The sequence below is a fragment of the Dendropsophus ebraccatus genome, chromosome 3 (genome assembly GCF_027789765.1).
Source record: "Dendropsophus ebraccatus isolate aDenEbr1 chromosome 3, aDenEbr1.pat, whole genome shotgun sequence".
NCBI classification, from domain to species: Eukaryota; Metazoa; Chordata; class Amphibia; order Anura; family Hylidae; genus Dendropsophus; species Dendropsophus ebraccatus.
This window is the reverse complement of record NC_091456.1, coordinates 47,194,784-47,217,178: the sequence shown is the minus strand read 5'-3', so window position 1 is coordinate 47,217,178 and position 22,395 is coordinate 47,194,784. Positions and strand designations below refer to the sequence as shown.

At 46.1% G+C, this 22,395-nt stretch overlaps 1 protein-coding gene across 3 annotated transcripts in view; it reads right to left on the bottom strand.

The window, feature by feature from the left end:
• The window catches only part of AUH (AU RNA binding methylglutaconyl-CoA hydratase), a 151,635-nt gene extending 132,950 nt beyond the window's left edge, over positions 1 to 18,685 (bottom strand). Inside the window, exon 1 of one of the 3 annotated variants that reach the window (XM_069961681.1) lies at positions 18,400 to 18,685. In XM_069961681.1, coding sequence (XP_069817782.1) covers positions 18,400 to 18,610 — 211 coding nt within the window. In that variant the 5' untranslated portion in view covers positions 18,611 to 18,685. The remainder of the gene's footprint in view (positions 1 to 18,399) is intronic. The other 2 variants (XM_069961680.1, XM_069961679.1) reach the window with 2 other exon arrangements.
• Positions 18,686 to 22,395: the final 3,710 nt, after the last annotated feature.

Below are 22,395 nucleotides of genomic sequence, written 5' to 3'. Positions count from 1 at the left end.
GCATCAGAATGAAAATTCCGCTGTCGATATGTAACCCCATAGAACTTCACACTACCAGGATTCGCAGTGGATTTCACGCTGCAAGTTTCCAGTGAAATCCGCTGCGAATACATGTAGTGTGAAGGTCTATAGGGTTACACATTGGCAGCGGAATTTTCATTCTGCTGCTGATATATGTAACCTGGCCCCGGGAGCCTCACACACAGCCGCGGCGCAAGCAAGTAATGTATGCTCTGGGGGGTTAAAGGGGCATGGGTTACATATCTGTAGTAGAATGAAAAATCCGCTGCGGATATGTACCCCATAGACCTTCACAATACATGTATTCGCAGCAGATTTCACTGGAAACTTGCAGTGTGAAATCCACTGCGAATCCGGAACGCGTGAAGGCACCCCTATAATGCAATTCTTGCCAACTAGTAAGTGGGGCAAACTTAAGACTAGACAGCCAAAAACCCTTTAATGGCATCAACAGTTTAAGGGTAGCTTCACACGTACCGTATCGCTGCGTTTTTGGTGCGATTTTTACACGTGAGTTCTGATTTTCACATGAAAATCAAAACGCGCATGTAAAAAACGCAGCGATAAAAACGCATCGATACGATACGTGTGAAGCTACCCTAAACCTGTTTATCCAGAACAAATCATCAAACATAACCATTTTAAAAGGCCATAGCGCTTGCATATTTTCACCTACAGATCCACATGAGCCCTTATTTTTTGCGACACCAATTATACTTTGCAACTAGAGACTTAATTTTTCCATAAAATATTCTGCGAAACCAGAAAAAAAATTATTTATGCAGTGAAATTGGAAAAAAGAAAGTTCAATTCTTTTTATTTTGAGGAGTTTCATGTTTAAGCTATTAACCCTGTGGTAAAAATGGCATGTCATCTATGTTCCTCAAGTCGGTACAATTACAACGATATGTAAACAGTATAACTTTTATTTTATTTGATGGCTTTTGCTGGAGGTGTGGTAAATCTCCTGGTAATATTTTACATATTTGGATCACCTGTCCATCACTTATATTTAGACACCATCTTCAAAATAACAGGAACCAAAATCTCTCTTTCTGCTCCCCTTATCCATCCTTTTCCCCGAAAAAATGTAACCTAATTACATATATGCTCACAGCAGCAAAATTATTAATCCCTACACTATGGCATTTAACCCAACCACCTTCATTTACGGCATGGACCACAAAAATTGATCATTTTTGTAGAATGGAAGAACTCGCCAGTTGGGAGCTCAGAACTCATAATAAACACGCACAAATATGGGAACCATGGAAAAAATTTAGAGAGTCGATACCCTACACTCCCGATCAGTCCCCACATGGAGTGGCTCTTCCTGCTACATAATCTCTTTCTTCTCTTCCTTGTCCTCTCCACCTCTCTTTTAACCCCCCACACACAAACACACACCTCCCCCTCTTTAAAAACAAAAAGCTCACACTACTATCCTGGAATGTACATAGTTTTTATTTTTATTTAGTTTGTTTATTTTACTAGGCTTCTCAAAACATGCTTTTACGAATTGTATCCTAGTTCTATTCGGTTTATCATATTTGTAATATCTAACATGACTGTAAGGGCCCGTGCGCCTGTTTGAATACTCTGTCATTCATTGTCCTTTTGTTATTTGCTGGATACAATTCTGTCCAATTTTTTCTCTTTGAATAGAAAAAAAAAATGATGTTAAATTAAATAAAAAGAAATTTGAAAAAAAAAAAAAAAAAGCTTTATGATCACGCTTTTATTTGTTGGTCTATGGGGCTGTGTGAGGTGTAATTTTTTGCGCCATGATCTGTTCTTTCCATCAAGACCTTGTTTGTGTATATGCAACTTTTTGATCACGTTTTATTACATTTTTTCTGGATTTGATGTAAACAAAAATGCACAATTTTTGCGCTTGCGCCGTTTACCATGCAAGATCAGGAATGTGATAATTTAATACTTCGGGCGATTCCGGCAATACCAAATATGTTTTTGTTTTTTTTCAAATTTAGTTATTTTTATTTATAAAATGGGAAAAAGGGGGGGGGGGTAATTTAAACTTTTATTAGGGGAGGGGACTTTTTATTAATAAAAAAAATGTTTAATTTTTTTTTTTTTACATACAGTCATTTGAAGTCCCCCCTGCTGCAGACCAGATCTACAGATTACTGAGCCTGAATAAGCGTCATCGCTGAGACTCGGCTTCGTTCAGTAAGAAGAAGGGAATTTCCCCCCACTAGACACCAGAGATGAGGACAAAAGCAATTTAAATGCAGCTGTCAGCTTTGACATAAAGAAGGTATATTTAGCCATCCCGATGCCCAGCAGTGCTGCAACACACTTTTGGACCCCACTAACAGTCTTTATATCTCCCCTGCCACATCATGACCCAGCTGCCCAGTTAGTGACTGGGACAGGACACCGCTTCAGTCACTGATTGGCTGAGCAGGCTAAATCTGGTCAAAGATATAGGCAGATGCAAAATCTGACTGATTTGCTCAGTAATGGAGCAAATCATTCTGATTTTTCTGACAGCCGGGGAATGAAGTGCCCTGGCGCACTCTTTACCCAGCTGTATATTATATTGTGCATGCAAAAAAAGGGGTCCGTGGAGCCTCAGTTACGAGTCTCAAAACACGGGAATGGCCAGATATCCCTCTCTCCAGAGAAGGAAGCCCATTGCCAAGGGGTGCCTCCTAGTGGGGAAAGCACCAAACCACCCTGATACGTAGTCCCTCAGGTCCTCACTCTGTAGCGAGCTTTGGGACCTAAATAGGGAAACACCAGGGTGGCCCCTGTAAGTCAAAGTCTAACTCTGTGGCGAGTATAACGACATAAGACAAGGGTTACCAAGGCTAGGCATCCATCCACAGACTGCAGCTTCGGGGTATTTGCCCCTCGTCAGGGCTATTCCCGTGTTTTGAGACTCGTAACTGAGGCTCCACGGACCCCTTTTTTGCATATTCAAATTTTGTATGGGACAATCAATGGAGACTCGTAATTGAGTACTCCATTGGAATTTTTCACTGTTCTCCCTGAGTTCAGTGATTGTTGTGTTTTGTTGGTCTATTATATTGTGCAGCTTTAAAGGGACACTGACAGCACAGATATGAATATATCACTGCTGCCAGCTTCCAGATTTCTATCACACCAGCATTGTATACATACATTTAGTGATGCTGTGTGATCCAGTGTTTTCGGTAAAAAAGGTCTTTATTTCGGGCTGACAGTGTCACAAAGGGCAGGTCTATGACACTGTCAGACCCTGCCCCACTCTTCAGCCACTCGTTTTTACTCTAGCATTATTGACAGCCATCTCACTTTCAAATCCTAAGTAGCCAAAGATAAGCCAGCTGTCAATTAATTTAGAGGAGGTGGGGTGGCAGGCTGAAGACACAGCAGCGGCCACAGACCCTCCTCCGTGACACTCTCAGCTCAAAATACAGATTGTTTTTACTGAAGCCGGATCACACAGCATCGCTTAGAGTGTGTATGCAATGCTGGTGTGAGACATCTGGAAGCCGGCAGCACTGACTTATGCATATCTGTATTGTCAGTTTCCCTTTAAAATTGTATAATATGATAAACAGCTGAGCGAAGAAAGCTTTGCTCCCCAGCTGTCAAATAAACGAGGAGCAAATAAATTTGCTCCTAAACGTATGCGATGCTAGTGTGATGTGATATGCATATCGGGGCTGTCAGTTTCCCTTTAACTTTATCTTGTGTATTCTTTAACTTTTCACACGTCTGAAAATGTCAAGTTAATTTATATGACAGTAATGTTTTAAAGGGTTAAAGGGAACCTGTCATCACTATCCTGCTGCCTGAACTACAAGTCATTGGAGCAGTCCCTGCTGGCTTCTCTCAGCCCCGCTGGCCTTGATCGATAGATATCTTCCAATTCAGGCATAAGAAAGAATCTATAAAATATCTAAATTTGTACAATATTCACCCTCTGAATGTTAACAAAAATGCATAAATTTTCTGACAACAGATCTTCAAGCATATTTCAAATATTAACAGGCGAGGAATATTTCATTATATAACCAGCTTTAAATACATACAATCCCACTGCAAGGCTCAAATGTGTTCTTACGCAATAAAATCATCCTAACAGGGCGCCATTGTTAAATGTCACTGAAAATATATTTACTCTCAATTGACAAATGAAACACAGTGACTTGCAGTTAACCTTTCATTTCACAATAGAGAGCCTAGAACAAGTTACAATGAGACTACATTTGTAAACATTCTTCTGTGATGCCACATCACTTGTTAGGAACATGGTGCGTGTATAAGAGATCGCTGTGCTTATACAGTTTTTATATATTAAAGGGGAACTCCGGATAGGGAACAAATTTTCTATTAAAAGTTATATAGATGTGTCTATATAATGTATTACTATATCTGTGCAGTTCTGTCACACTGGTAGCTGACTGACATCCAGGAAGTGAAAAAACTGGCCTCTGTGTCAATCCACATTGTCTCCTGCTCCCTCTGCTCTCCCCACCCCCCACCCCCTCTGGAGACAGACATTACATGCTTCTGTCTCACATTGTGTGTGATTGCTGAGGACAGGTTGATGATGCATACAGGGGTAGGGCGTGATGTCACAGGAGGCTTGGCTGGATCCCCCAATCCCAGGAGTGATTCACCATCTCTGACCTGCCCCTCTAGCCTACATTTGAGCAGACAAGATATGACAGAAGCAGCTGCTGCAGCTTCACTAATTGTGCAAAAGTCTGCAGTGAAATTAGGGCCATGTTCACACATGCTGGAGTGTCATTGCAGTACTGCAGCATATTCACTAAAATGCAGCAACACAATTAAATTATGCTAAACGGCAGAGAGGATCAGAGCCGGCACTGCCAATCCAACCTGCACAAACAACAAGGCATAAACAGTATATCCCAGGTAAGATAATATGGGATAAAGTCCTTATTGTCGGGCTCAACACAATACAGAATGAAAGCCCCCAAATAAATGGATTTTTAGTCGTTTCAAAACTGGATCAGACACGTAACCAATGCTATATGCTTCTGCAGCTGGTTTATTATTCACAGACATAACATACATTACAAAGTTGTATAACTTTGTAATGTGTGTTATTCTGTGAATAATTCTTTACCACCGCACTACCCCTTTAAATTAGAGGGGTATTCAACTCAGGTAAAATACATGTTGAATTATCCCCCCTCTGGACACTAACAAATCCTTGCCCTTGTTCAAAGCTGCTGCTTTCTGCTGAAGACACAGAAAACTGTATGTGTGCAGTTCTCCGTCTCCCCCCTTGCTTCCGAGACAGCTCCGAGACCACTCCCTGCCAGCTGATTCTGCACTCTGTGATGCCCGGAGAGCTAATCTGAGCTTAAGTTGCTGGTGATGCTTATTACATGTGGTTACATCAGCTGTCTCAGAAGGGAGGGGGGAAGAGAGGGAGACAGAAAGAACAACTGACACACAGTTTTCTGTTTCTTCAGCAGCATGCTCAGAACTGGGGGAAGGAGACCGAAAAAGTATGGAACAAAATGTTAGTCTCCAGGAGGGGGGATGATTCGACATGTATTTTACCTGAGTAGAATACCCCTTTAATTGTTAATAAAACTGTGAATCCTGGTGCCTCTGCAACTTCTCTGCACCACAGAATGTAAAGTGCTTAGATCAATGAAGGCGAAGTCAGTGCTGCTTTGTGTGGCAGTGAAGATGACACACCTAGACTGTAGTCCAGAAGAACCACATGAACTCTAACAAATGGCTTTACTCTAGGAGAGCATGACCTATTCTATCAAAGAATTCACACAGTGTGCCGGATTGCTGTGTTCAGAGCAGGCTGTACAGCTCTTTCATACATCAGAGCCAGGACGGAATGGATTTGGACAAAGGCTAAATACATACTCGGGGATTTTGAATATTTGTTATAAATAGCAATGTTCTTTAAAAATAATCAGGTTGCTATGGTAACACTTTTTTTTATAAAATCAAAGTCCTTCTGGAACTACGGCAATGTCTACAACATGCATTAATACCTTTGACATTACCTACGCCAGAGTAGCGCTGTGCAGAGCAGAACACTGAAGTACGGATTACTACAAGTACTTAAAGTGACTCACTGCTCTGCAGGGGGGGCTCCAAAACACCATGAAATACACAAATCGTAGCGACAATAACAAGCGTGACTCAACGCCGACAGCTCCATTGATTATATATTCCTGACAGTGGCACTCACGTAATAGACTGCTAGGGAAAAAGACACAAGAAGGGTGCAATAAACTAACTTGTTTCCTCGCCACTTATGAGGCATGTGCTTATGTTATGAGAAGCTCATTGTTCAGATTTCTTAAAGGTCCTCATATATTTGCCAATCTTAGGCAGGCACAATTAATCATGCCGGGCCACACGAATGATTACTACATCGTTCATGTGGCCATTTAAATACATTGCGACAAATTTTCAAACCATATAAAAGGGGCTTTAGACTTCAAGAGGTATTCAAGGAAAAATTCACTTTAGGGGCAGGAGATCACTGGCGGGGGGGGGGGCACCTCTGTTGCCCTTACGGCTATCTAACAGTGTCAGCAGGTGGAACCTGCATTGTAGCTGACATATGCTCTATAACAGGGGTCTCAATAGGGCTGGGCGATATTGGCCTAAATCAATATCGCGGTTTATCGCGGTTGTAGCTGCGGTAACGATAATTGAACGATAATTATGACACGCCCCTTTTTGCAAACCACACCCACTTGCTATGCCAAACGAACAATATTTTGATTAAAAAAAGTAAAAAAAATAAAAGTAATGTCGTCGTTATTAGGGGGTCTCAGCAGAGACCTGGACGTGTATCTACAGGGGTTACATAGGGAAAGGGGTGTATGACTGTAAAGGGAGGGGCAGATATGGGGTGTATTACTATACAGGGGGGCTGATAGCAGTGTATGTCTATATGGGGGGCTGATAGTGTATAACTATACAGGGGGCACGGACAGGGGTGTATGATATACAGGGGGGTGGATAGGGGTGTATGACTACAGGGGGGATGATAGCAGTGTATGACTATACAGGGGGGACGGATGGGTGTATGACTACAGGGGGGCTGATAGTGTATGACTATACAGGGAGGACGGACAGGGGTGTATGACTATACAGGGAGGACAGATAGGGGTGTATGACTACAGGGGGGCTGATAGTGTATGACTATACAGGGAGGACGGACAGGGGTGTATGACTACAGGGGGGCTGATAGCAGTGTATGTCTATACGAGGGGCTGATAGCAGTGTAAGTCTATACAGGGGGGGCTGATAGGGGTGTATGACTATACAGGGGGTGGATAGGGGTGTATGACTATACAGGGGGTGGATTGGGGTGTATGACTATACAGGGGGTGGATTGGGGTGTATGACTATACAGGCGGTGGATTGGGGTGTATGACTATACAGGCGGTGGATTGGGGTGTATGACTATACAGGGGGTGGATTGGGGTGTATGACTATACAGGGGGGATAGGGGTGTATGACTATACAGGGGGGATAGGGGTGTATTACTATACGGGGGCGGATAGGGGTGTATGACTATACGGAGGCGGATAGGGGTGTATGACTATACGGGGGGCTGATAGGGGTGTATTGCTATACAGGGGGCGGATAGGGGTCTATGACTATACGGGGGGCGGATAGGGGTCTATGACTATACGGGGGCTGATAGAGGTGTATGACTATATAAGGGGCACATAGGGATGGATGGTAGATAGGGGTGTATGACTATATAGGGGGCACATAGGGGTGGATAGGGGTGTATGACTATATAGGGGGCACATAGGGATAGATGGTGGATAGGGGTGTATGACTATAGGGGGGGACGATTAGGGCTTTATTACTATATAAGGGGCACATAGGGATGAGGGTATGGGAAGTACAGTGCTGCAGCTTAGGAGGAATGAATGGGCTGCAGCAGGCAGGCTGCCACACACATAACTTATAGGAGACATTGCTGTGTGCTGCAGCCCATTCATTCCTCCTAAGCTGCAGCACTGTACTGTTAATGATGCTGATGGAACTACAGTACGGCAGCCTCCCAAATGCTGCTCCACCATATCCTGCCCGTGTCCTCCCTGCACACACAGGACAACAGGTGCAGCGCTTCCCGGTCGTGTGTGTGGTGTGAGATCGCTCGGACGGGACTGATGCCGGGGTGGGGGGTAGCTCGGACGAGACTGGGGCCAGGGAGGGGGGGGCGCTCGGACAGGACTGATCCGGGAGGGGATACTGGGACGGGTGCAGGCGCATTGGTAATGGGCGGGGGGGCGCTTGTACGGGCCGGGTGCAGGAGGATGGGGCACTCAAGACACTCTCACCACTGCGGCTCCTCCTCCACCTCCCGCTCTGATACCGGTGTCCCTGCACATAACGTGCAGCGCTCACGCCGGGCCGCACGTGTGTGTGTGTGTGTTGGGGGACGCTCTGACAGGGGGAAGGTACTGACAAGCCGGGACTGGAGCGGGGAGGAGGAGCTCCGACAAGTCGGACAGCTCAGACCAGGAGATAAAAATACAAAAATACCGCAGATACCGTCCTGGCCAAGTTGAGGTCGGTTAACCGACGCCAGAGACGGTATCGGTATTTTTGCGGTATACCGCCCAGCCCTAGGTCTCAAACTCACGGCCCTCCAGCTGTTGCAAAACTACAATTCCCATCATGCCTGGAAAGCCAAAGCGAAGCTTTGGCTGTCCAGGCATGATGGGAATTGTAGTTTTGCAACAGCTGGAGGGCCGTGAGTTTGAGACCCCTGCTCTATAAAGTCCCTGTAGTTCCAGCACCAGTGTGGTGGTCTGTGTCTACTTTTCCTGCAGCAATAACATGCCCAGAATCTACGTTACTGCTGCTGATTATATTTATATTCCTCTCTTCACCCAAGAACATATTACAAATAATGGGCCACTAGTCTTTTTATCCACAATGCTGGATTTTGTGAGATCTTCAAAGAGGATATCCTTAAAGGGAAACTAACAGCAGCCTGTTCCCACAGGGCAGGAAGTTTGGTTTTATTTTATTAATATGTAAATAAGGCACTATGGCCAATACTACAGCCCACGGTGCACCGATCTACCCATACCTCCCTATTTGACGATCTGCAGTGATGAGCGGCTGGTGGGACATCACTGCCGTGAACCACCTGGGTAGGAGCGGATCGGTGCACTGGGATTGGGCTGCATTCCCGTCTTCAGTCCACAAACTGCCTTATTTACTTATTAATGAAACAGGTTTTATCTAAAAGGGATGAGGATGAAAGTAAGAAAATTACCTTAATTTTCAGTGTCCCCAGCCCTGTGGGAACATAACGGTAGGTTACAGTTTTCTAACCTCCTGTTAGTTTCTCTTTAAATAGTAACTAAGCTTACCACAAACCTTTCAGGATAAGCTGTCATGCATGTGTACATGAAGAGCAGCCATTATATAACTTGTATAAGACCTTACAAACTCCATGGCGCTCCAGATGCCTGGAAAAGCTGGATGCAGTCCCAGGAAACGTCTCCCAGTTTCCCAGGACTGTATCCAGCTTTTCCAAGCATCTAGAGAGGAGCGGTATGGAGTTCAAAGGCAGCAGGCTGACAAGCCGATGTCTGAGCCTAGTGAAGCGCTTTACCAGTACAGTAAATTCGCTCATCCCTGAACATACCTTTCCAGTAGCACCAAGCATATCACAGTACAGGGATGCACATAACACCTCCCCGAAAGCACCAAGTAATATAAAGCAACAAATAGTACCCCCCAGAGGTGCCACATACCATAGTGTACCACAAAATACCTTTCCAAAATATCAAATGAAAGGCAACAAATAACAAAATGCAGTACAAAATACTTCCACAGAGGCACCTAATATTACAATGCAGCACTGTGTGAATGAGACTTTATATATTATAAATATTTGTATTTTTTACTGGATAAAGCACACATTGTTTCTATGCAAAAACCGGGTAAAAGTATAATAAAAGTATGACTCCAAACATGATCAACTAATGAAAAAAAATAAATGACATCACCAGCCACAGTGGATGAGGGCTGGTGGTAATGAAGATATTTTCCCGAAATAGAGCTCAAGTAACAGATCCTAGAGATGAACCTCTGTGCACTTGTCATTGCATTATGAAAATATGTTACTCAACGAAGAAGATATAGCTCATGTAGAAAAATGTGTCAACACTTTCCAAAGATGGCCAGACTGCAGACCAAATGAATCAACTACTCAACACCCCTTCCTGAAAAAGAAACCCTTCCTTCATGGATCAAATATTTGTAACAAACTTGAATAAATGCTGTTGACTTGCTGAAATCTATGTCACTGAGAAATGATGCATGGGATGTAACCGGCCAACATACTGTATAATGTGTCCTCCTACAAGAAATCTAAGTCCAGACGTATCCTTTGGGTTATCAAGTGCTACAAAAACATGGCCACTTTCTTTCAGAGACGACACGACTCTTGTCTCCAGTTCAGGTGCGGTTTGCACTTAAGATCCATTCGCTTCAATGGAACTGAGCAGCAAAACCCCGCCCAAGTTTAAGACAAGAGTGGGGCTGTCTCGGGAAGAAAGTGGCCATGTTTTTGTAGCGCTGAATAACCCCTTTAAAATGCTGACAGCACCAATAAATAATTGGAAACTATTATCTTTCTCCGGAGTACCCCTTAAAGGGGTTATGCCAAGATTAAAGGTTGCCCCCTAACCAATGGATAGGAAATAGCTAGCTGATCAGTGGAGCGCCGACCCTTAGGACCCCCACTGATCACGATGGTGGAGCAGAACCACTGCTTTATTTATTTTCTATGAGACATTGCCAAGTGGGATATGTTTGATACTGATGCTGCTGCTCCCATGGCGTGTGGGTCCCCACTGACTAGCGTCTCCCAGTCCTACCTCAACTCAATCAAGTGCAAGCTCAGCCAATCAGTGACTGAGATGACTCAGTAAAATGTTCAGTGATTGGCTGATTACTGACCCCTTCATAAAATAACTCTATAGTCAGACAAGCACTTTAGGCTGTCAATACAGTATTGGTCACAGTAACCATTATGTTTGGTGGTATAGTTCTATCACTAACATATATGCCAACAGTAAGCCACGTCATATGGGAAATGTCCTGACCACTGGCCATGTGTCATAACACAATCTTGTAATTTTCTTAAGAATAAACACAGCATTAAAAATAACAATAAAACACAAGCCATGTATTTCCTGTGATAGCTCATGCTTCGCACTGTTCTATTCCTGTATACAGTCCCAGAGCAATCACTAAATCTCTAATACCTGCACATCCTGAGAACAGTCCAGCAGAGCCAGAGCTGAAAATCAATGGCTACAAAGTAACTCAATATTCCAGTTTGGAGAGACAGAATATCATAGTTAAAGTGATAATGTCTCCCCTTTCAATATAAGGAGTTCTCAGCACTTTTCTTAACCCTCTCCCGCCGCTGCACAGTAAATTAACCGCCGTGCTTTGGTGCTGAGAGCCAACCCTATAGATACTGCGGTCAGCACGACTGCAGCATCTTTAGGTCTCCTGACAGAGAATTCTGCCTCTACAGAGGGGGAATTCTCTGCCGGTGTCCATCAGGGCTCTGCGAAGTGATCACAGAACCCCGATTGTAGCCATGGAAAGCGGAAGCCTCAAGCTTCCGGTTTCCTGGCTACAGAGGCCGGCAGGGGGCAAGGCAGTGAAGGTTGGGCGCGTGGGCGTGAGCTCTGCTCCCTCCCCTCTCTCCCCTGCCACTGTCACAAGCTAGTAACAGCGGCAGGGGACGGAGGAGAGGGGGCACACATACGGACATCAGCTTACGGGATCATTATGATCCCATAGGCTGATATCCTAAAACGACCTGGGCATTGAGGCATCAATGACCTCAGGTTGTGAAAGGGTTAAGCTTATATTGTCGACATTTCATATCTTACTGTGTAAAGGATTTCTTGGTGGTCTCTTCCCTGAAAACTGCATGTTATTGTTGGTGAACAGTGCCGTAGGGGCGTATGCTCGTGGTGTCCCATATCTCCACACACATCGGCGCCTCCATAATGTCATCGTCATCTAGGTTGGTCCATTCCAATCACTGTGGAGGAGGCGGGGCCTAGACGCCAACAGCATCATGGAGGGGGTGGGTCACACGGTGCAGATGTGGGCGGGGATATGGGGCACCACAGACATTAAGCTCAGCCCCTACAGCACTGTACACCAACAGTAAGGCTACGTGCACACAAGAGCAAAAGTGGTGGAAACATGTTCATTCTTCAACGTGGGGAGAGTAGCCCGAAATTTTTGAGGGGAGAGACCACCTAGAAATCCTTTATACAGTCAGATATAAAATGTCCACAATATAAGCTCAAGAATGGGGCTGAGAATATTGTCAAAAAGTGTGTGACAACATCATGCCTGCAAACAGTGACACGTCATCTCCCATAGACTCGGAAATGACTAATGCGACAAAGAAGATTCTAAGCTATTCTAACGAATGGCCAGCCTGACTTCTCTACCATGGAAGGATGAATCTGTACAAACAGAACAGTCTATCCTGAAAAAAACTGTACAGGAGAAATAGTTGAAGTGGTATTCCAAACTAAGAAACTTTTAATTATTTTTAGATGCAAAAAATGCTTTTTATTAGCAAAATTGCTTACTTTAGTATTTTGGTCATATGCTCTTACTGTATTGTTGACAACTCACTGCCAAGGCTAGCGACCACCCCACTCCACTATGTGAGCTGGTTAATATACTTTTTAAGGGTGCAAACACATGTACTAGATCCGCAGCGGAACTCTCGATGCGAATTCACAACGAAATCCACTGCGGATCCCTTGCCTATTACTTTCTATGAGAAGACATACTCGCAGCTGACTGACATCCAGCTGCGAGTATGTAAGTGACAGCCCCGTTAATCCCCTGCCGGCCGGAGCATACTGTACCTGCTCCACGCTCCTGCTTGCTTCCGGGGTTTCCGGCGTCTGGACGTCCTGCTCAGCCAATCAGTGGCTGCGGTACTGTGTGTTTGTACCTTAAATCTCCTATTTCTCCCTCTTAAATCATACACAGCTCTAGGGCTTGTGGACTGTCCTTGGGGCCAGTCAGCTGCTGTATGTCCTGCAGGAAGTGGTCCTCGGCATTTCAATACCAATGGCTGAAGACGTTGGATGCAGCCCTAGGGAGTCCGGGAAAACATGGATATAGCCATGTTTTATACAATTCCCCACCAGAGACTCTAATCACCTATCCACTGACGATTATGAGAAGGTCCCATATTACCCTGGTTAACTGTAGCATTTGTCAAACATGTGCACTGTTGTTTAAAACTATGGGACTGGTAAACATATAGGGGGGACTTATAAACCCTCCACCAGTGGCGTACACCATGGAGAAGGTGCAGATAGTTACCATCTCTGTGGCCTACGTCTGCTATAACCCCCGCTCGACTGCTTAGGAGGTGTAGATTTCTGCACCCACCATACGACAGGTGCAGGTCAGCAAAGTAATTGTGCGTCAGGGCCTAATTTAAATCTTGTACACTGGTCTTGATAAATATCCCCCATATAGTATATATGGCACTTAGCTATCTTTGTCTGGCATTCTTTATGCCCTTATGCTGCCCCATTTTATCAAGAGAATACAGGACCCCCGTTCTTGTGGTAAGCAGACAGATCTCTAGCAATCAGAAATTCATCCCCAATTCTGTGGAATATGCAACGAGTACCCTTTAAGAGCACCATAGTAAAGCTGGAGGTCTGCAGTGCAGGTGTTCACACTGTATGGTAAGCAGCTGCTGAAGCATTTATTTGGAAGCTAATAATATTTTAAGCTTCTCCTGTCACTGGTTTATAATTGACAGATTATCTATATCCACATTTATAGCAAGACATTTACTCGCTGCTCTTATCCCGCTCTGCTATAATTTCATAGCCCAGAGCTGCATTCACAGTTCTGCTGCTTGACAATGGAAGCAGCAAGCAGTCAGGATGTGTCCCTAACTGTTACGCTGAGCTCCTATAACGCAGCAGAACAGTTACATTTCCCATCATTAGAGTGCTGTACCTTGTCTGACAAACATTGTGAAATAAAGCGCCAAGCCAGCAAGGAACGCCAGAAGATTTAGGATCTGAAGCCGGCAGAACCGGCTGTAACTCAGAATTACAGTCAGATAAATAACATTGTGTTTTTCATTTTATGATAAATTTTAGATAAATTCTGTTTGCAAATTGAAAATGGGATGTACAATGTATCATGGTGGGTCACCTGTCTGTGCCTTGTTAGGTGTAAGTATCTGAGACCAGTGGCGGACCTACCGTCGCCTAGGCCCCCAGAGCAGACTGCCTGAAGCACCCGGGGGCCGAGCGGTCCTCCCGGGTGTTTAGTGTTGTGATTGACAGCGCGAGAAGCCATAGGTTTCCAGCCTTGTCAATCACTCTTATGACTGCAAGCAGCGTTTTGCTTGCGATCACAAGAGTATCGGCCCGGCCCCTGCCCGATGAGCAGCTCCCTGCTGAAGTCCCGGACAGTGTCATCACTGAGCTCAGTGAGCGCTGCGGCGGCTGGGACTTCCGGTTTGCGTTCCCTGTACCGGAAGTTCCAGCCGCCGCGGCGCACACTGAGCTCAGTGATGACACTGTCTGGGACTTTAGCAGGGAGCTGCTCATCAGGCGAAGGAAGAGAGAAGAGGAGACCGACTGGGGAGCGTGTGGTTAGGTGAGTTGTGTTTTGTTTCTTTTTATCAGAGGGGGACAACATGCTATATGCGATATGGGGGAATGGACAACACTGAGGGCTATATGGAGGATGGACAACATAAGTGGGCTATATGGAGGATGGACAACATAAGGGGGCTATATGCTATATGGGGAATGGACAACATAAGGGGGCTATATGCTACATGGGGAATGAACAACATAAGGGGGCTATATGCTATATGGGGAATGGACAACATAAGGGGGCTATATGCTATATGGGGAATGGACAACACTGAGGGCAATATGGAGGATGGACAACATAAGTGGGCTATATGCTATATGGGGAATGGACAACATAAGGGGACTATATGCTATATGGGGAATGGACAACATAAGGGGGCTATATGCTATATGGGGGAATGGACAACAGTGGGGGCTATATGGGGGAATGGACAACATAAGGGGGCTATATGCTATATGGAGGATGGACAACATAAGGGGGCTATATGGGGGAATGGACAACAATGGGGGCTATATGCTATATGGGGGAATGGACAACATAAGGGGCTATATGCTATATGGAGGATGGACAACATAAGGGGGCTATATGGGGGAATGGACAACATAAGGAGGCTATATGCTATATGGAGGATGGACAACATAAGGGGGCTATATGCTATATGGGGGGATGGACAACATGAGGGGGCTATATGCTATATGGGGAGATGGACAACATAAGGGGGCTATATGGGGGAATGGCAACATAAGGGGGCTATCTATATGGGGGATGGATAACACAAGGGGGGCATTTGTAAAGGGGACAACACAGGGGCCCATCTATAAGGGAGGCATCTAAAAGGGATCTACACAAAGGGGTCATCTATGAAGGGGACTAGGGGGCACGAGGGGGGGGGCAACCCAGAGGGGTCATCTATAAGGGGACTACACAGAGGTAATCTTGGCTCTTCAGCTGTTGCAAAACTACAGCTTTAGCTGTCCAGGCATGATGGGAGTTGTAGTTTTGCAACAGCTGGAGAGGTGAGGTTCCCTACCCCTGACATAGGTGATGCACAGAGGTTGTCATCTACTATAAAGGGATTACACAGAGGGGGATCCCTACTACAGTAGATGCACATGAGGCCATCTATATGGAAGACTGAACAAGTGACCATCTATAAGGTGTGTACACAGAGGGGGGCATATACTATAAAGGATATTATAAATTCAAATACTACAACGAGTCAGGGCTACCCACTGAAAGAGGGCACAAATGGCACAATACAGATGTGCAGTGTGTATAGTAATGAGGATGGTGCCAGAGTGAGGAGCCTAATATGTCTGTCTGGCAGATTCTGTGGATTCGTGGCTCAAGAGAAGTTCTCATAACAGCCCAGGGCAGATGGAGAAGAAGATTATAAAGGAAACAACTCTGATGAGAGAAGACGTCCCCTGTGAGTCAGTTAATATAACTGCACTGTAATTTATATGGAGTACAGAGTCTGTGTAGATCTGGGTGTGTTGATGGCGTAGTGGTCCGTCGTGGGTAGGGGGTGGATTTGGGGTAGGGAGGCCCCAATCAGAAGTTTGCTATGGGGCCCAGACATTTCTATTGACGCCCCTGTCTGAGACCCGACCAGTCAGCTAAGCAGAGGCTAGTAAGTGCTGCAGCCTCTTCACTGCAGTTATACTAGCTATATGAGCCCCAGAGGCAAACACTGTCCGTGTACACTGACATATTACAATGCAGCATTTTTTCAATCAGGTTTAGGGTGCCTTCACACCTACCGACTCGCAGCGTTAATAACGCTGCAAGTCGGCTAGGTCCTGGCAGATCACTGTCAGTACATACACGCAGCGGTCTGAAAGACCGCTGCGTGTATGTAAATCTGCCGGCTGCTAAACCCCTTCTGATGCCGGCCGCCTCCCGCTCAGCTCTGTATACATTACCTCCTCGCTCCACGGGGTCCCGGCGTCCTGCTCTGCCGCCCGGCCAATCAGTGGCTGCGGCAGGGCAACACACTGATTGGCCGGGCGCGAGAGCAGGACGCCGGGACCCCGTGGAGCGAGGAGGTAATGTATACAGAGCGGAGCGGGAGGCGGCCGGCATCAGAAGGGGTTAAGCAGCCGGCAGATTTACATACACGCAGCGGTAGTTCAGACCGCTGCGTGTATGTACTGACAGTGATCTGCCAGGACTTAGCCGACTTGCAGCGTTATTAACGCTGCGAGTCGGTAGTTGTGAAGGCACCCTTATACATAGTTGCCAACAATTGTTGATTTGCTTCCTGAATGCAAAATGAAACAACTTTGTAAATCATCTTCATCTGACATCTCCATTTAGCTTTAGGTAAGTCCAACAGATAGAGATAACAGCAGGGAGGGGGATTCACACCAGCTCTGACAGGGGGGAGAGAAACCTTGGAAGGCAGCTCACACAAGCTATAGAGAGAGAGCAGATACAAGGTAGTCTATGGGGAGAACCATATAGGTTGTGTAAAACTATTGAGAGAAAATACAGCTCATAGAGGCTGTCAAAAAGAAACTAAGCAACAATTTCAAGAAAGATCTGGAGAAAATGTTGTAAGTACAAATTAAGACTAAAAAAAAGGGTGTCCATAGCTTTTAAAGTGAATGTACCATCAGGTCGGGGGTGAAGCATCGGAGGCTCCATTGATTCTAATGTAGTCGTGTCATAGAGGGGTGGGGGTTTCCTCCAACTGGGGGGTGTCGGCCTCCCTCCAGTGCTTTACCCCCAGCCTGATGGTACATTCGCTTTAAAGTGACTGGCTGAAGCACTGGAGTCGGACTGACCCACCCCAAGTGGGAAGAAACTCCAGCCACTCCATTAGAATCAATGGAACCCTATCATAGACGGGCTAGGGTTTCCTCCCACTAAGGGTGGGTCGGCCCGCCTGCAGTGCTTCAGCCTGGGCCTGGTGGTACAGTCACTTTAAAGCCACCCATGCCCACCCACTCTGGGGCTGCTTGCAGTTTTCTAGGAATGTTGGCAACTCTAATACAGCACGTGACCGGAAAAGCAGGCACATTGGAAGGTACAGCAGGGATCTGGTAAGTTGCCAGGTGCCATATTAAATGTATTGACCATCTTATTGTAAAAGTTTACTGTTCCCCCAGAACGTGAAACAATAGCGCTGCCACGGCCAGTGCCGACACTACAGTCCTGCATACTGGGTTTGGCCAGCCAGTGGCCTCTGCGAGTGGTGATTGGCCGCAGCAGTCACGTCCTGTATACCAGACCAGGAATCACACCCTGCTATACATGATGTCACTGTGAGGAGGCTGTGATGTCACAGGTCACGTGATGAGCTAAGAAAATGGGGACATTGCTAGAATGGTAACTGGTTTACTGGATTTAGGCGGAGAACAATAAAGAATTTATAAAAAAAAAATGTAATTGCACCCCCTGCTTTACAGCTCAATGTGAATGATGACATAGCGCTCCATGCACCAAGGGATAAATAACGCAGAAGCCTCCTGGCCATCCCTGCAGCACACCCGCATAACACTGCAGCAGGGGTCCTGGAAGCCCCCCAGCTCAGAATCCCTGTCAGCCCGTGTAAATTGTGACCAGAAGCCGCAGCAAGTCCTGGTGACAGCTCACACCACTGCAGGGGCTGCCGCACCCCCCCTTATACAACGCAGCAGGTGAGCGGTGACGCAGTCTGTGACGTCATGCCGTTACCTTGCTCCTCTCCTTCCAGGTATCTGACCCTCAGCTCGTCGTCGCTTTTCACCTCTGAGCTGAAATGGCGCCCCCCAGCGACACAGGTCACGCGTATCAGCAGCTGCCCCCTCCGGTCCAGAGAGTAGGGGAGCTGCCACCAGGCGGCGTGTGCAGCTCGGGTTACCCCCCTGCCGACAGCCAGTCCCCTCAAGCCAGCCAGAGCCGCCATGCTGAGTGACGTCACGGGAACGCCGCCGCGGCCGGTCCGCCGTCTCTACACACACTGCTGCTGATGTGTTTCTAAAAAAAAAAGCTGTTCATAAAGTTGGTTTAAACGAACAAGAAAAAAAAAACTGGAATGAGTTTGAAGCGGCACGTGAGAGAGTGTCTGTCACAGATGTGTGTGGCAGTGCCCGTCCTCATACACTGAGGTTATACTGAGGGCTGATCCAATATACTCCTATACAGCTGCTCTGCACAGTACATACAGAATACAGGCCACGGCTCACACTGTGCATTATGGAGCATGTAGCAGGGACATATCTTATTAACTGATCCTTATGTGTGAACGCCCCTGCAACTTCAAATCTGCTGCAGGTCCTGTACGTGTGAACGCTGCCTGAGTGTGCGCTCATGTGTGAAGGATCTGCAGCAGATTTGATGGCACAGATTTGAAACTGATGATTTGCTTTGAATCTGCAATTTCAAAGCTCCGCCATCAAATCTGCTGCAGATCCTGTACGTGTAAACACACACACCGTATACGCAGCAAATATGCAACAAATACGCAGCAGATTAGATCTAAATAACTGAACACAGCATCAAATCTGCTGCGTATACGGTGTGTGTGTTTGTACCCTAAGGGTAGCTTCACACGTACCGACTCGCAGCGTTAATAACGCTGCGAGTCGGCTAGGTCCCGGCAGATCACTTTCACTACATACATGCAGCGGTCTTAACGACCGCTGCGTGTATGTAACTCTGCCGGCTCCTTAACCCCTTCTGTTGCCACCCGGCTGCCGCTCTGTATACATTACCTCTCCTCACTGCACGGGGTCCCGGTGTACTGCTCTCCCGCCCGGCCAATCAGTGGCTGCAGCAGAGCAACACACTGATTGGCCGGGCAGGAGAGCAGTACACCGGGACCCGTGCAGTGAGGACAGGTAATGTATACAGAGCGGGAGTCGGGCGGCAACAGAAGGGGTGAAGCGGCCGGCAGAATTACATACACGCAGCGGTCGTTCAGACCGCTGCGTGTATGTAGTGAAATCGATCTGCCAGGACCTAGCCGACTCGCAGCGTTATTAACGCTGCGAGTCGGTACGTGTGAAGCTACCCTTAGGGTGCGTTTACACGTACAGGATCTGCAGCAGATTTGAAGCTGCAGATTGAAAGCAAATCAATTCTAGGCCATCAAATCTGCTGCAGATTCAAATCCGCACCATCAAATCTGCTGCAATATCCTGTGCGTGTGAACGCTTCCTAAGGGTGCCTTCACACGTACCGTATCGCTGCGTATTTATCGCTGCGAGTCTCTCGCACGTAAAACCACAGTCATACTGATTGCTATAAAGTCAATGTATGTGTATTCTCGCTGCGTGTTTGGTGCAATTTTTACATGCGAGTTTTGATTTTCACAGGAGAGTTTAACACCACAAAAAACGCAGCTACTTTCGTGCGAGTTTTGTGCGATAAATAAGCAGCGAAACGGTATGTGTGAAGGCACCCTAAGGGTCTGTTCACACGTACAGACTCGCTGCGTATTTATCGCTGCTAGTTTCTCGCACATAAATCCACAGCGATACTGATTGCTATCAAGTCAGTGTATGTGTATTCTTGCTGCGTGTTTGGTGCAATTTTTACATGCGAGTTTCGATTTTCACAGGCAAATTTAACACCACAAAAAACGCAGCTACTTTCGTGCGAGTTTGATGCGAGTTCTGTGCGAGTTTTACGCAGCGAGTCTGTGCGTGTGAACAGACCCTAAAAGGGTATTCCGCTCAGGTAAAATCATGTTGAATCATCCCCCCTCCTGACTAACAATTCCTTCCATACTTGTTATTATGGTTTCAGTCTCTTTCCCCCAGTGCTGAGCTGCTGCTTGGTGCTGAAGACACTGAAAACTGTGTGTGCGCTTCTCTCTCCCCCTCCCATCCAGATGGCTTATCTAAACAGCATTGCTGGCTGATTCGGCACTCTGTGATACCAGGAGGGTTAATCAAAGTCAGGTCACCAGCAACTAGACTTCAGATTAACCCTCCCAGCTATGCAGAATGCAGAAACCGCCGTCCAGGGACGCTGTTAACATGAGCAGTCTCGTAAGGGAGCGGGAGATGGAGAGAACAGCTCACACACAGTTTTCTGTGTCTTTAGCACAAAGCAGCAGCTCAGAACTGAGGGAAGGAGATTGAATAGATAATAACAATTATGGAACAAGTTGTTAGTGTCCAGGAGGGGGGATGACTCAACGTATATTTTACCTTTAGGGTGCGTTCGCACTGAGCAAAATTGGTGGAATTGTGCAGTGGTCACTATGGAGCCAAGGGGATAAAGGGGATATTCACATGTCCGCAGAATTCTGTCCGTGCAGGGAGGGTGTTCTGCGGACTGGACCTCGGAGCTCCCAGCATCATGATAAATTATGATAATGGGATCTCCTAAACTGTTTAAAAGTTTGCGTTAGTGTACTGACACCGGGATCCTCTCGCCAACATGTCAATTATTTGAGCGGAGAGCTGCGGAGGCTCGCGAGCCCTCCCATAGACTCGCTGGTTGACACTGAGGCAGCAGTGATTTTGCCGATTTTGCTCATACCCTTAAAGCGAATTTACCATCAGGTACATCACTTTTTTTTTTTTTTTTTTTTATATTACCCCACCAGTGTTGGCACGGGGATCCCAGTGTCAGTACACTAGCTCAAACTTTTAAACAGTTTAAGAGCTCCAGACATCATAATTTATCATGATGCTGGGAGCTCCCAGGTGCGGTCCGAAGAACACCGTGCACGGACAGAATTCTGCAGACGTGTGAATGACCCCTTTGATCCATAGTGAACACTGTACAATAAATTGACAGCAAAACCTGCTGAATTTGATACCAATTTTCGACTGCAAGTTTTAGTGAATAAATTCTGCAGATTTTCATGTGGATATACTCTGATTCAGACATGGAAACTGATTCTCCAGACTGAGGGGTCAGCACTAGAGTCGCGCAAATTTCAAGTTCGATGTGGTTCATCTGAACATGAAAGCGCGGCACTGGATTAACGGTGGCTGCCGAAGTTGGATGCGGCCCTAGGGAGTCCTGGGAAACTTGGATACAGCTGTTTGTGCCGAGCATGCTCAAAGTTCACTCAACTCCAATCAGCACCTATAAAATGTCATGGTGGAATTCTACTAGACCTGTATATTATTGTATTGTCACAGTGGTAGCAGGTATCATACCCAGACCACTGTTCCTCGTACTTCTCCCTCCCACACTCTCTGCCATATAAGTCAGGCAGTTCTCAGGGTTGTTTCACAGTGCCCACTGTTTCTTCCCCTAGTTACTATGTAAGATGGAGCCGTCCAGTCATTTGACTGGGCCACATGTAAATCTGGAATCCCCCCCTCCCTCCGCAGACACTCACCACAAAGAACACATATGCAAATTATTATGACATTACAAAAGATTAAAGTTTACATTGTAGGGACCCGCTTGAGAATGTTATCTGACACTAGCTCACATCTGTTCTGCTAGATCAGATTCAATTTCTATGATGATATCTTGAAGTATGGAGAGAACGGAGCCACCTCATCATCCTGTAATGTTCTACTTCTACTTTCCACACATGTTTTCCTACTGAATCACCTGGGTTAGATGAAATCCCTTGAGTTCTCTAAATACACAAGTTCAAGCTAGGTTATTACATCTTGAGGCTGGGTTCACACTACGTATATTTGAGGCTGTATGTTTAAGGCTGTATAGCAACCAAAACAAGGAGTGGATTGAAAACACAGAAAGGCTATGTTCACA